Genomic DNA, 15,857 nt, shown 5'->3' on the forward strand with positions numbered 1-15,857 from the left:
GGAGTTGTCGTACTTTTATTTTCTGAAGTAACTGTGGACTCCCCACATGTCCATTTTGATCCTTAAGACCTAGACTTTCACGTCGCTTGCTGGGCCTCTGTGTTGTGTGCCTGTGTAAATGCTGGGGGCCATTACTTTTGCAATACATAAGGCATTAGGTTAAATAACGTGCTCCGGTTTATGCATGTAGCGCTAATAGAGTATGAGTGCTTTATGAAAGGATAAGAAAAATTTAAAAATAAACAGAAAAATTTAAAGAAAGAGAATGTGATGAGGCGAGTGAATAGAACAAAGTCATACACTAGATTTAGGGTGTATTTTGGTCTGTTAGAAGAAACTACATCCCCAAATTTTAAAGAATGATAAACTTATATGTATATAAAAACTAAGGTTAAAGACAATAAAGGGATAGAATCTGACTGTAAAAATGAAAATTAAAAAAGATTTTGAAAAAAAGGAATTGATAAGAAGTTGATTGAAAAAGGAAAAGAAAAATTCAGAAAAAAGAGAAAGAAAATAATGAAAAAAATTCAACTTTGAAAGACTAAAGAATCATGGGGAAAAGCCATGAATTCTCTGTGCTGTATTCCCCTAGCTCTGGAGTTCTGCGGTTCTCATTGATCGGTGAACTTGGTCTTGGCTGGATGTTCTTGCCGATCTTCTGGGGGAGGGGCCTGTTGCTGTGATTCTCAAGTGTCTTTGCCTGAGGCAAAATTGCCCCGCCCTTACCAGGGTCCAGGCTAAGCAATCTGCTCAGGTGCGCTTTCGGGAGCTTTTGTTCCCTGAATGCTTTTCCGCTTTTTGTACCACTTTGGAGGCCGGGAATGGGCAGCCTCCCAATCTCTGTCCCAGAGCCCCAGAGCTGAGAGCTCGGGACCCCACTCCCCAGTGCACCCTCAGAGAAAAGCAGTTAATCCCTCCCGTCTCTCTGGTCTCCGGCCGCGCTCCAAGCTCTCCCGGCCTGTGACCAAGCGTTTCTTTCTCTGGCGCTCGGCCCCGTTTGGAGTCTCCAAACCCAGCAGATTCCTGCTGTGCTCTCATGCTGTGCTGCTCCTCCTGGAGGAGGAAGGTGGGTCTCTCCGGATCTGCCACTTGTGGGGTCCCTGCTCGAAGAGTACTGGCCCGAGTGTGCCTCGGATCATGGTTTGTGGCAACCCCGAGCTGAGAGCCCCCCTTGGCTCCGCCTGTGCAGCCAGCTTCCCCACTCCAATGCCTGGGGGCTCTGCCACACTCAGACACCCCAGATCTTCCTGTCACCCTAAGCATCCTGAGACCACACTGTCCCAGCAAGGATTCCATGCCCTGCGTAGCCTCTAGAGCGACATCCATCCGTGGAGCGGACTTCTAAAAGTTCCGATTTTGTGCCCCGCTCCTCTCTCACTTGCTGGCCGCCAGCTGATGGAGGCTCTCCTCACCCCCCCGGCCCCACGGTCTGTCTTCCATATATCTCCTCGGATTCACCTCTCTGCACGTCCTACCTTCCAGAAAGTGTTTCTGTTCCTAGAATTGCTGCTGTTCTTTTCTTCCGTCTCCCGTGGAGGTCGTGGGTGTTCAGAAAGGTTTGATAACTACCTTGCTGAAATTCTGGAACCAGATGAAATTTAGACCTCCTGCTTCTCCACCATCTTGGACCAGGCCTGTGGAAGGACAAGGAATAGCAGCGTTTAGGTCATCCTCTGTGAGCTGGGCCAGCCGTCAACTTTAGTGCATGACGCAGTGGGGTATACCTTGTTCCCCTCTCCAGCAGTGAGAGCGGTCCTACTCTGAGCCAGGGGTGCTGGAGGACCAGAGATGCGTTACAAAGCCCAGCCCCAACGCCTGGAAAGCTGCCTCATGAGAGAAGCGTTCTTGTCCAGAGCTGGTCACCGTGCTGATGAGTGACACAGGGAAGTGCCTAAGTATATGAGGAGAGAACCGGCCTAGAAGAGTCGGGAAAGGTTTTGCAGACCAGGCAACACTTGTACCCCACAGTGAAGGATTGTCGGGAGTGGCCAAGCCCAGAAGACAGCAGAGGACAGCTGGCGTACTGGCTTGGAGACCTGCAGGCACCTGACGTGTCCAGGGCAGTGAGACTGCTGCCGAACAGCTGAAGCATAAGCTAACTGGTCAGGGAGCAGGGGTGGCCATGGGAGTTAAGAGGGAAATGTAGGACAGGAACAAATTAAGGAGCACCTTACATGCTTCCTGAAAAACATGTTTGTATTTACCTTGCTTTAACTCCCCTCTGCCCCTGTACGTGCAGATTGTAGGTTGCAGATTGTATTTTGTGCAACTCGTAGTGTTACTTAAAGTGTATTTATTCTGATTTCCTCTTCAGATTATACTGACTTGGCCATGAGCACTGTGAAACAGACCCAAGCCATTCCCTATACCGGTCCTTTTAACTTGCTCTGTTACCAGCTACAGAAATTGACAGGTGTGTATATTTGTTAAAATGCACCAAATTGTTTTCTGCTTTTGAGTAAGATACGTATATATTTGGGAAAGGATGTTATGTAATTTGGCTAATGGTCCAAGAATATTTATAAATTTTATTTGTACTTTGCTTGGACATGTTATCAGCTTTAGGTGAATTTTTGAAAATGTACTCATAAATTTTTTAAATTATGTTATACTTTTTATCCTTGATTCACTGAAAATTCTAAGCACATCTGTAATCTTTGCTCCATGTGTTTAAAATCTGCCGTTGTAAACTATTGCTAAATTTCATCTATTTCTTATTCAGAAAATAAATTTTCTGGTTCCCTCAAGTACAAGTCTATACAGCAGGTTTTACAAGAACACATGACCACTGGCCAAAGGCCAGTAGAACTGCAAACCTATTCTGTTTTCATATTAGACTATCCTGAGTTAGAGATTTTTGTGCATGAACATAATGAGGGGCAATAATTAAGTTAAAGGGTGTGGGTTCCCTCTAATAAGCAGGAACTCTTTGAGTAACAAATTACATTTTCTATTAATACGCTCTTCATGATTCAGATGGCCAAAGACCACCATAAAATAAACCAGTAGAAAATCTTTTTTTCTTTTTAACTTCACATCCTCATGTTAGAATTATAGGTCTTAACACAGAAAGTTAATTAAGAGGTTCCTGGGAGGACCAGAAAAGTCTCCTCGTAGCAGAATATTCCTGTAGAGTGATGAAGGCAACAGTGACTAGTTGGTAGTAGCTGACTAGTCTCATGTTAAATTTTAAGGTGCTAGTGGGCAAATCTCTTACATAAATGCAGATGTTTGCCAGTCACTGAACTTAGTGACTGATAAAATGTTGAAGGTCCAAGGTAAATCCTGCTTTGTTATTTTTAATCCATGTTGAGCTCTTTCAGTTGCTACAGACATTCACATAAAAACTTAGTTATTTGAAATCTGACCACATAAATGAGTAAATTAACTTTTTCATTGTGTATCAAATTTATTTCAACTGTCTATAAACGGAATAATGATGCCTCTGGAAGATTATCAGAAAATGATATACATCATTTTGTAACGTCATTGATGTTTCTTCTTTTTTTCAGGTGACGTGGAAGAATTAGAAATTCAAGAAAAGCCTGCCCTGAAAGTGTTCAAGAATATTACTGTCATACAGGAGCCAGGAATGGTGGTGTTAGAAGTAAGATCATTTACCTTAACAAGGAGGGGGACAAAATTTTAAGACTTCACATATAATTGTAGAGAAAATTTGTTTCTTCTCAAGTGGGAAAAATACATATGTATGTGTTGCATATTTTTCTTGCCCAAATCGGCTTTAAATATGATACAGCTGGGCATTTTCTGTGACGTTCCAGTAACATAGAAACTAATATTAGGGGCACCTTAGGTGGCTTAGTTCGTTGAGTGTCCAATTCTTGATCTCAGCTCGGGTTTTGATCTCAGGGTCATGAGTTCAAGCCCCACGATGGGCTGCACACTGGGTGTGGAACCTGGTTGAAAAGAAAAGAAAGGAAACTAATATTAAATTAAGGCTTAATATTTAGTATACGTAGTGAATATAGGTCTCATTTGAGAAGTTTCACCTAATTCTGAGATCGCCCAGGATGTCTTCAGTTATATTCTCAAGATAAAAATCAAATTCTGTTACATTGAAACAAATAGACTGGTCATGCAGTACTCTTTAGAGAGTGGAATTTTAAAAAATTCAAATAAGCAAAAGTACGGTGACCCAAATACACAAAGGCTAGAAACCATTGAGTATGATTCCTACTATTAGAATTTTAAATTCCTACTGGTAGAATTTGGAACCCAGACACCAAATTAATTTGATGATTGATTTTGATAACTTGGCACCTGTTAAGTTTGGAGAAGGACTTTCAGAGTGAATCCTGGGACTAAATGATCCAGGGAGATACCTCCTCTGTTTCTCTGCCTTGGGGTAGAATCTGATGTAACTTCCCCATCCAGATGGTCCACTGTTCTGTTCTGACACATTTTTTTTTTTAAGATTTTGGGGCGCCTGGGTGGCTCAGTGGGTTAAAGCCTCTGCCTTCGGCTCAGGTCATGATCCCAGGGTCCTGGGATCGAGCCCTGCATCGGGCTCTCTGCTCTGCAGGGAGCCTGCTTCCTCCTCTCTCTCTGCCTGCCTCTCTGCCTAGTTGTGATCTCTCTCTCTGTCAAATAAATAAAATATTTTAAAAAAAAGAAAGAAAGGCATTTTAAGATTTTAACCATTTCTTTTAGAGAGAGGGAGAAAGCATGCACATACAAGCCGGGAGAGGGACAAAGGGAAAGAATCTTAAAGCAGACTCCTCCTGTGTGCAGAGCTCACGTGTAGGATTCGATCTCACGACCCCAAGACCACGACTGAACTGAAATCAAGAGTCGGACCCTCAGCCGACTGAGCCCCCGGGCACCCTTACACATGAAGGAAGGCGTTTGTTCCTGAAGTAATTCACCTGGTCCCACCCGAGGAAAACGTGTGCACGTTTGGAGCCCTGGGCGTGTGCAGGAGCAAAGGGTCCTAAGCTTCGTGTGGGAAACCAAAGGAAGTGTTTAGAACTACTGCTGTGTGCTTATGAGGCCCAGTGCTCAGGGATCTGCTTTTGAGTCCCAGCACCGGAGTTACTGCTGGGTTAGCTCATGCGTGACCTCTGAAAAAGGAAGGTGTTCTGAGGGTCACGTGAGGGGATGCCCATAAAGCCCTTGCCATGAAGGCTGTGCTTGGCACATCTTAAAAAAGCCCAGCGTTGTTAATTTCAGGTTAGTTTCACAGTCCGAGAAAATGCACAAAACAGTAGTCATGTGTGTACAGTCCGTGGATGAGCGGGGGGGGGGGGGGGGGGGCGGGCGCTCACGGCTTTTGTGGTCAGCCCTATTCACGCCTTCCTAACTCTGCCTTTTGCTTCGCAGTGGCTGGCAAACCCTTCCAATGATATGTATGCAGATACGGTAACAACCGTGATACTGGAAGTCCAGTCCAACCCGAAGATAAGGAAAGGTACGGAATGATTGCATTGTGATCAGTTGATTCTTTCATGTCTCCGTGGTCTGCAAATTAAAAAGCAGAAGACAGAATCCTAGAACTTGAAATCCGCGTGTCCTCCTGTCGCCTTCAAGATACCGTATGTGTGTCACGCTGCATGTCCCTTACATTTTACTTCTTGTCGTGGGTCTTAGCTGGGCTGTTGCCCACAGTCTGGTTGCCCTGAGCACTAGGATAAAATTCCTTAGTCACGGTCCTCTCAAAAGCAATTTAATCAGAAATTCCAAACTACTGCTGAACAGAGCTAGCATGTCTAGTAAGAAAATCGGCGGCCCTCTTGGGGTTTGGTGAAACCTATGGAACAGAATGGAATCTCCCTTTGGGGCAATTTCGCAGTCACTTTATGTTTCCTTTTCCAAGTCGCCATTTTCAGTCACAGAAGACAGTAACGAAGACAGCAGTGATCTCGTTACAGCTGTGTCTGTTTTATGCATAGTTCAGGGTAGCGCTTCGCTGGCACGGAGGGCGACCCCTGCAGAGTCTGGGGAAGCCTCTCCCGCCCTTGCCCTCTCCTGGTACGGGTCTTGTCCTCTGAGAGAACGGTTCTCCGTCGTGAAATGACAAAAAATAAACAAGGAGGTGGTGTTTGATTGCAGGAGGGAAAAACGTCTCACTGGACACTTAATGATCCGTCGTCTTGTGAGGGACTGCATCTGTGTAACGAAATGAACAAACACGTAGACAAATCTAAGTCACTCATCTGAGGTGCTGGTAAGCGCTCGGGTTTGTTTTGAGGATTAGTAAAACGTGCAAACGTTCACGTGGACACCGCTGATGAGTTGTGTTCGTGGAATTGGCTCGTGGGGAACGGACACCCCCGTGTGCGTGTCGCGTGGCGGAGGGAGCGGTGCGTCGCCACACGGGTCTCACTCAGTGTCACGGTCTGTGCTGCGCGCAGAAGTTCACGCGGGACAGAACAGCTCCAAAGGCGGTTGTCGGGTTTTTCGTATTTTACTATTTTACATTTTTCTTAGGTGATAAAAATATAACAGGCAGAGCGCCAGGTGGGGGTGTGTGGGAAGGAGGACTTTCCTTGTGCGGCTGTCCCAGCCCGTGAGTGGTGGCGCGGTGAGGGACAGAGCGAAGGGCAGAGAACAAGGAAAGGCTCAAGCCCAGAGCTTTGCGGGGCGCGCCCTTCAGGACGGACGCCCGCCTCCCTGAGCGCACAGCCGGCCTTCCCTCCTGCCGCCGATGCCGTCCGCTCGGACCAGATGGCTCGGAACTGAAGCGCTTTAACCTCCCGGGCTCCTTTCTGATCGTTGCGTTTTGATAACCCTTTTGCAAGATGAACTCTGTCTTGTGGTATAACCACCTGTCAGTATTCTTGTCAGATATTTGGGCACTTTTCTGAAAAATGAGACGTCTGTGCAAAAATGGTGTGTTTCTAGGCCGGTTAGGATGCTGGGGAGTCTTTGGGCCGAGTCACGTCTTAGCCGCCGTGAGTGGGGGCCAGGGACCACGGGGCGTGTTGGGCCTGAGACTGTCTGCTGTGTTGTCCTGATGCCACCTGTGGCTGTGACGAAGCCGCCGCTTAGCGACTGTGCTGGAAAGCGAAAACGGACATCAGCAAATGTGTCTGTCCGGGTGGGACAGACGAGCGTGGGGCTGCCGTGGAGCGGCCCGACTGCCTTCCTCTTCGTACTCGGGTGCGAGTGGAGTGTGCCTTCACTCCGACCTGTGCTGGCTAACGATGGCTGTCCTGTCCTTCGTGATCATTTTTAATCACACAGTAACAATGCAGACACGGCTTCCTAAGGTTGGCCTCTGGGCACTCCGCAGGGATTCAGTGCAGACAGGTTAGAGGAGGGTCGTCCCTGAGCTAACCGCGGAGTCAGCAGGCCGCCCTGGGTTCCCTAGTTGTTCCTGCTTTGTGCTGTAGTCAGCAAGGAGAGTCTGTTCTTCTGGAGTAACGAGGGGCTTGCAGAGCTAACATTCATGTGCAGATATTTATCGAGCACCTTCTGTTGGGCAGGGGTATTTCTCGGTGCTTAGGGCGCGGCAGTGGACGCAGCAGACGGCTGCCCTCGGGGAGCTGGTACTCTAGTGAGCGCTGGGGCAGCTTCATAGGGTTTGGAGCGGGGGCAGAAGTGTGGGGTTTTATGGACCATTTTAAGACTTTGGACTTGTAGTCTGAGTGAAGTGGGTAGCGGTGTCAGGTTTTTAAAGCATTAGGCTGGTGCTTGTCGAGAGACTGGGAGGGTGAGTAAGAAGGCGGGGGTTTCATTCCGGGGCTTTTGTGGCGGTGCGGGTGAGGGGCGGGCGGAAAGTGCTGGGGTTCTGGACATACGCTGAAGGTCAAGCCCGTGGTCTTTCCTGCTGGGTTAGATACAGAGGGTGAGAGAGAGCAGACGAGATGAATTTTAAAGAGAGAAGACAGTGACCCGAGGAGTGTTCGCGCTACATTAGCCTGGAAAGCTGTCGCCCATGGGGTGAAGTGACAGGGTTTTTAGAAGCAGAACTTGCTCCTGCAGAGGATGAAAAAAGCACGAGGCTGACGCACTCCTTTTCCTTTTGCGGCACGTGAGGGAGTGGAGGACGTTCGTCGCACACATTTGTTGTGTAACGAACTGACCTTCTCCCATCCAGACTCGGTATTTGAACTCCTAGAACAGAGTCAGCAACCAGGGCCCACAAGCCGAGGCCAGCCCTCCCCACTTCTGTGAAGTTCTATGGGAAGACGGCGATGTCTGCGCCCCGCCTGCCGCTGCTGTCCGGCGAGCAGAGCAGAGCCGGCTGCTTACAGCAGAGACCGCGGCGCTCCCCAGCCTCAGGTGCGATCAGGCCGTGTTCGGAGCTCGGCCGGGTCTGTTCTAGAGACGCCCTCTGTGACCCGGCCGAGTCTGCTTGCTAGCATCCCTTCCCCTTTCGTTTCTCATCCTGCCGAGACTTGGGTCCAGACTCTGGAAACACAAGCTGTGTTTGTACCTGTGTGTGTGTTTAGCCCCAACTTCAATTTCCGTGTCCCCTTGTTCTCGTCGAGGACACACAGCAAGCTGAAGCAGTTTCAGAATGTGTTCTTTTATGTTCTTCTGTTGCATTACGTCCTTCTGTTCGGCCCTGCACCTGTTTTCAGCTCGTCCGGTGCTGACCACACCCCCGCTGGGCAGGCGTGTGTAGCAACTGTCTGATTTCACCCGGACCGTTCCGATCGTGTGGATCTCAGGAGTGTGTCGCAAAGATCAGTGACAAATAAGCAGACAGGCAGGCATGAGCACTGAGTTTGGAAAGTTTCTTTCAGGAGTTTCATAGCTTAGATATTTTTAGTGTATTTTATGAGATTTTACACGTCAGTTAAATGCTTGTTTAATACTTAATACAATTAATGATTACAATTAAAGCATAAAGTTGTATTATGTAGCTTTCTTGGCTGGCATCTGGTTCGATGTATATTCAGTTAAAACTCAGATTATTTCACAGAAGGAAAAAAAAATTCTGCCACAACACTCTGTGTTGTGATGGATGGTTAACTGCACGTGTGATCATCTTGCTGTATATACAAATATCAGATCATTATGTTGTATACTTGAAATTGATATGTCCTATGCCAGTAAGATCTGCATTTTTAAAAAAGAAGGAAAAACATCGTGAATTAAAAGCAATCAGAGGGGCGCCTGGGTGGCTCAGTGGGTTAAAGCCTCTGCCTTCGGCTCAGGTCATGATCCCAGGGTCCTGGGATTGAGCCCTGCATCGGGCTCTCTGCTCAGTGATGAGCCTGCTTCCCCCCCACCTCTACCTGCCTCTCTGCCTACTTGTGATCTCTGTCTGTCAAATAAATAAAATCTTAAAAATAAATAAATAAAAGCAATCAAAGTACCTGTAGTCAGAATAATTGAGGAGAAATGATAGTCTGGCTCTTTTCCACAGGATAGGTTTGCTGCGATCAACCTGAAACACTCAAATCACTCCACAAAGAAACGTCGTGTTCTTTAACTATAAGCCCCCAGTCAAGACAGTGACCAATCTGCTTAATTTTTTTTCCTCCCACTTTCTCTATGAATTTATCTCTTCTGGACCTTCCATAAAAATGGAATCATAATACATGGGGTTTTATGACTGGCGTCTTTCACTTTGCGTGACGCTTCCAAGTTTCATCCATGTTGTAGCATGACTCAGGACTTCATTCCTTTTCGTGGCAACGTAATTTTCCATTGTGTAGACGTACCACAGTTTGTTTCTCCTTTCCTTAGTTGATAGACATGCGGCTTGTTTCTCCCATGGGGCTGTCATGGATAACGTTGCTCTCAGCATTCGTGGATGTGTTTTGGGGTCGACGTGTTTTCGCTTCTCTTAGTCTGCACGTGGGAGTAGAGAGGCTAGGTCACATACTAACGGAATGTTCGCTTTTCGAGGACCTGCCAGACAGTTCTGCACGGTTTTGCTGCTGGTGATGGGTGGGGAGGCACTTCCTGATGTCCCGGGGGCACACTTAAAACTCTACGTCAGGAACCATCAGGTTCCTGTGTTTTGGGGGTGGGAAGCTAAATAATCTAACTGGGGCGTGGTGTTAAATAGTGCTCTTACTAGAATCACTATAGGTGCGTTACATATAGGAGAATGCAAAAGTTAAACCGTGTTGTAGGTAAGACAGAGATCCGGAGAGCCCGGACGTGCCCCTGGGAGTCCTGAGTTACAAGTTCACTTCCACTCAAAACTGAGATGCGGAAGTTTTGAGGAACATTGCAAATAAAGTGCAAAATGTAACATTACAAAAATAAATGTCATCTTGTGGTTCTGTATTTAACAAGAACAAAAGACGAAGCAAAGAAAACAACGGTTTGCCTCGGTAGGAAGGCGGTATGTTTGTCACTGGAAGGATTCCATAGTTGACACCTTACCTTCTCGGCAGCGGTCTGTGTTCTGATTATCGACTCGGGAACTAATCTAAATAAGAATTTGGGAATTGAACTCTGTTGCTTTCTTTCCCCCAGGTGTGGTGCAGAAGGTTTCCAAAAAATTGGAAATGCACGTTTACAGCAAGAGGCTGGAGATCATGCTGCAGTGAGTGTTGTCCTCATTACTGACCCCAGGGGTGGCGAGGGCGGGGGTTGGGGGGAGGCCGGGACTGGGTTCTGGCTCACCGATGGTGGTGAAGATCAGGCAGGTCACTTACCTGCTCTGGGGGTCTGTGTCTGTGTCCGTAAAGTGGTTTGAACCGCATCCTTCCAGCTAACACTCTAGCTAGTTCCAAATAACCCGTGACTTTGGTTCGCCATTTCTGGCATCGTCGACCACGATTCACCCATCTTTACTAAGGAAAAGTACTAAACTCTTCGCCTGGTGGTGCTGTGCCCTTGAGAATTACTATAGCTGTGTTCCTCTTCATTGTCAGTTCTGCGTGAAGAGTGGTTTTCTTCTGGACTCTTCTCAGATCATAAGTCTGTAAACGATGAATTACCTTTAAACTCAGTATTTCTCTAAATACCAGATATTTAGTACTCTTTAAGACTGATTTTGGGGGGCTCCTGGCTGGCTCAGTTAGGTCATGAGTTCAAACCCCACAATGGGTATGGAGCCTCCTTAAGATAAAAAAAATTTTCAATACTGATTTGGGTTTTTTTTCCCCAAGTAAAATAAGGGAAGCATCATAGGGGATATGCCAAGAAAAGGAAAATTAAAAGATTTGAATTTAGTTTTATAATTAAATTTATAATTTTATAATTTTTTATAATTTCCACATCTAGCACAGTGTCTTGAACATAGTATCTCTCAAATTCTTATTGAATTAAGTGACTTCTACCTTTTTTTTCCACTTTTACTAACCGCCTCTATTTTTTAAATTGAGAGTTACTTGACTAGACATCCTAACAAAACGAGCTCCACATGTTTGGAGGTTTGACATTGACATTTCTGTTCCTTTCTGCCAGATTCCTCAAAGACAATCTTCTAAGGTGGCCAGTTAGCAGCTTTTAAAAAATGGATAGGCTTTCAGGGGTGACCTTGCTAGAAGCAGCTACCACACGGCTTAGAAAAATGTTCTTGGCGCTGCCATTTTGATTTAAGAAGCATCTCTGCCGTACAGACCGGAAGGCAGCTCACAGGGCTTCCTTGCCCAGACCCACCGCCCTGGCGCTCTTCCTCACGCTTCCACTCACAGCCTCGAGCTGTGAGAATCAGGAATGTGAACTAAAGAGCCAAAGCTTACACTGACCTCGTGAATGTGCCATATTCCAGCGTGTTTAATCTCCCAAGTCGACCATAATCTAAAACCTCTAGTTCGTTAGGGGCGCCTGGGGGGCTCAGTGGGTTAGGCCTCTGCCTTCGGCTCGGGTCATAATCTCAGGTCCTGGGATCGAACCCCTGCATCGGGCTCTCTGCTCCGCGGGGAGCCTGCTTCCCCCCTGCCTCTCGGCCTGCTTATGATCTCTGTCTCTCTGTCAAATAAATAAATAAAATCTTTAAAAAATTAAAAAGTAAAATAAAAAGTCCAGTTGTTTAAATCCTTAGGATTTAGGATTGTATAGGAATACGTTTATTGGTTTCTTTAAACAAACCAATAATTGGTTTCATGAACATGAAATATTTTTCCCTACCTTTTGAATATAGTTCTGGTTAAAATACAGCATTTTTCCTTAGTAACTAGTCAGTTTTACTCAAACATATTGATTGCTGTTAACTGATTACCGTTATTGATTAGCTGAGAGAGCAGGAGGCTGGCCAGCCCTCCCCGAGGCCCAGCAGACCTCCGCATGGACAGCGTGGGCCCATTGGGGGCTGACCGGCTGGTTTGTTGGCTTTGCGGACTGTCCTTCCCAGCCTGTGCCCAGCCTGCTGCCTGGACGCCGGTGGCAGGTGCCTGGGTACCTGACGCGGACAGATGTGGAAATTAGTGCTTAAACTCTAGCTCCTCGGTGACTAGGCACAGGGTCCTAGTGACGTCCATCCCTGAGAAGACAGCACATAGTAGATGCTCAGTGAAAAGAGTTTAACGCAAAAGAGGCGTTTGAAATCAATCCAGGGGAGCAGACAGCGGTGGCCTGAGTCCATTCAGTGGTGACACCTGGATTTCAGTACCAGCCGCACAGCCTCCGAGCCATTTTGGGGGACTCCCTGCATCTTGTTTTCCTCCTGTGTGGAAGGGGCTTCTCAGCAAGATTCCTGTAAGTTAAGATCGTTTGTGTAAAGTGCATACACAATGCCAGCTGAACACAGTTTTTTTGTTGTTTTTTATTTTTTAAAGATTTTATTTATTTGACAGACAGAAATCACAAGTAGGCAGGGAGACAGTCAGAGAGAGAGGAGGAAGCAGGCTCTCCGCGGAGCAGAGAGCCCGATGCGGGGCTCGATCCCAGAACCCTGGGATCATGACCTGAGCCGAAAGCAGAGGCTTTAACCCACTGAGCCACCCAGGCGCCCCGTTGTTGTTTTTTTAAAGTAAGCTCTTGAAACCAGCGTGCGGCTCGAACTCATGGCCCTGAGATCAAGAATCACGTGCTCTACCGACTGAGCCAGCCAGGTGCCCCTGCCGAAAGCAGTCTTAATGATAGCTGCGTATTTTATCCGTTTTATAAAATTACTATGCACAGTTAAATTAAGTACATCTCAGGAACAGGTAGACGTATTCTACTTCGGAACAAGGGCAGTCTTCGATATCACTTTTCCCCCAGGACGTAAAAATGTCCTTGACTTACGTGTTAATGCGTCTGCACTAATCTGGCATCTCTGTTTACCTTGAGGGACATATTTGGAGAAGACTGTGTCAGTGTGAAAGATGGTTCGGTCCTCAGTGTCACGGTGGATGGGAAAACTGCTAATATCAACTTGGAGACACGGGTATGTAGCCGCTGCTTCCCACGTTTCCGGACACTTGGAAGAGAAAGTGAAAACAGAAATAGTCTCTGGTCTCCCACCTGACCGCTCACTTTAGCATTTTGACATTTCCTTCCAGTTTTGTTTTTTTCCCCTACATTTGCTCTTTACAGGCTGTTTTTTATTATATGTGAAGTTACACAGCCCTGCTTTTTTTTTTTAATTTATTTGACAGAGATCACAAGTAGATGGAGGGAGGAGGAAGCAGGCTCCCCGCTGAGCAGAGAGCCCGATGTGGGGGCTCAGTCCCAGGAAATACAGATTGAAGTACACCACCTCACTGCTGGCTCATCACGCGGACCCAGATGAGCCAGAGTGCTGGGACCTGGCGCCGGGGAAAACCGGGCCATTTATTCTCAGGGCATTTTGGGGCGGGGAGGGGATTGTAAAGGAGGTGGCGTGTTCTTTCTGCAGGGGAGTTTGGTGAGATGCCTAGAAAGGCCCAGAAAAGTAAATAGCTTTACCCACAAATCCACTCACTGGATTGAATCAAAGAGAATAGACAAGTGAATGATAAAATAATTGAAGCAAAGATATATGTACATGGATTTCTACTCTAGCATTGGTTAGAATATCGACAGAACTGCAAGAGACCAGATTGTGCAGGAGTATGAGACAGTAACTAGTTCACTGAATAAACAGATTAGGTGTATGTTGTACACGTCGACACAGAGGCCCATACAGCCAGCCGTCGGGAAGGCGGCAGTGTGCATCACTGACGGGCACAGTTGTCCCCCCGGCATTAGTGAGGGCCAAGAAAAGTTAGATCGCAAGTATGATAAATTGCCCTATTTTGGTTTTAAAGAAATACGTATGTGTAGCTCAAAGTCTAGAAGGTTATACACGGACATGTTCACAGGAGTTAGTAGGTTCTAGAATTAAGGGTGTTATTTTTTCTTCCCTTACTAAGTTGTTAAATGAGCAGTATTTACAGTATGATAAAAAATTTTTTTTCAAACAGCATATAGTGTTTTGTAGCTGGGAAATAACTAGATTATTGGTCTAAATCAGATTTAGTAGCAAATGTTGAGTACCCGAGGACACCCACGCATGCTAATTTGTGTTACACAGACTGAGTTCCTAGTGGTGTCATTTACTGGGTCAGGATATGGACTTTGAAGTAAATGTAGTTCACTAGATTTTCCATTTATTCCTTTTCCCAAAGCGAGTCTCTAATTAGACCCGGTGATGGTGCTGTCGGGGATATGTGTGTGGCGCAGGCCTGCAGGCCTGCGGGCCGCAGCTTGGGGTCCCCCGGGGCCAGGCTTCTGTGACCCCCACCCTGTGGGGAGATGATTCTGGAAGAGGGTCAGCCTGCGTGCTACGTAGCACTGGTAGACACTTAGGGCGAAAGGCCTGTGTGTGCTTTCACTTTCAGACGGTGGAGTGCGAAGAAGGAAGCGAGGACGACGAGTCCCTGCGGGAAATGGTGGAGCTGGCCGCGCAGAGGCTGTACGAGGCCCTCACCCCCGTACACTGACGGGACGTCTCCGGATCTGTGCACGCTTTTTCTTACGCTTGACTCAACTTCTCTTACTCAAAATACATTAGTTTCTCGGGAGTAGCCTGGTTACCTGTGGTCTCAAATGGCCTCCATGCCAGCGGCTGGAGTGCTATTAATTAGCAGCTAATGTACCCGTTATTCCAGAACCAGTGAATAAACTCTTCTTCTCGAATTTGATTCTGCGTCTAGACACGTGTGCTGCTGCCAGTGAAACCTTCCAGATCTGTTGTAGCAACCGAGTCAGAATGTCTCGTGTCCTTTGTAAGAAAACGCGTGATGGTTTGCGTTTTCAATTCCGTATTCTGAATGGGAATAGATTAGCAGCTCAAGTGCCTTTTCTGTTTCTTCCCTCCTGATACTCTTGGCAAATTCCTTAATTTTTACATTGGTAAAATTACGACTTTGGGGGCTCAGTGATACTTGGTGTAGTATCTACACTCGCAGTTCAGAGACACTCCGGCTGTTCTTTTTGTGCCTCAAGCTCCAGGGGATTCGGGTGTGAGTTGTTGAATTGCTCTGTGTATAAATTCAATCATCAGGCCAGTGTCCTGAAGCGCCGGTGATTCAGACTCGTGGTAACGGGACCCAGGAGCGTGGGGGGCGGTGTGCTGCGGGAGCAGGTCAGCCGGGGTGTTCCTTGGGGTCCGCTTCCACGCACAGGTCCGACTGCCCCGTGTGGGGGAGCGAGCACGAGCAGAAGCTCGCCCTCACCTTCACGCCCAACTCGAGAGTCGGTCACACTCACCAGCCAGCTGAAGGTGTTCTCCAACCACAGTCTCTAAATTCCACTGGCCCTGCCAGTCCTCTCCTTGCCTCACCTCTTGGTGACGTGCAGCCACCAAGCGCTCCTCCTCTGCATTGCTGTGACAAGCCTGAGTGCGCACACGGGAGGTTTTACTGATTTCGTAAGATGCCCTACGTTTGTCTCTGGCCCCAACCAAAGCTCTGAGGGTCAGCTTTTCTGTCACCTCAGATTTTACGATAGACTTTTCAAAAGATCTTAGTTTACAGCAAGAGAACCAGCGGGAGGGGCAGAGGGAGAGAATCCCCAGCAGACCGCTGCCCACCATG

General features: G+C 47.1%; 1 protein-coding gene across 1 annotated transcript in view; it reads left to right on the top strand.

The window, feature by feature from the left end:
* CPSF3 (cleavage and polyadenylation specific factor 3) overlaps positions 1–14,958 on the top strand; it is a 43,806-nt gene extending 28,848 nt beyond the window's left edge. The window contains exons 13-18 of the mRNA XM_045979591.1: positions 2,318–2,416; positions 3,516–3,610; positions 5,344–5,431; positions 10,405–10,474; positions 13,150–13,246; positions 14,661–14,958. Of these exons, the coding sequence (XP_045835547.1) occupies positions 2,318–2,416; positions 3,516–3,610; positions 5,344–5,431; positions 10,405–10,474; positions 13,150–13,246; positions 14,661–14,762 (551 nt within the window). The 3' untranslated portion in view covers positions 14,763–14,958. The remainder of the gene's footprint in view (positions 1–2,317; positions 2,417–3,515; positions 3,611–5,343; positions 5,432–10,404; positions 10,475–13,149; positions 13,247–14,660) is intronic.
* The last annotated feature ends 899 nt before the right edge of the window (positions 14,959–15,857 follow it).

Source organism: Meles meles, chromosome 15, assembly GCF_922984935.1.
Source record: "Meles meles chromosome 15, mMelMel3.1 paternal haplotype, whole genome shotgun sequence".
Taxonomy (NCBI): domain Eukaryota; kingdom Metazoa; phylum Chordata; class Mammalia; order Carnivora; family Mustelidae; genus Meles; species Meles meles.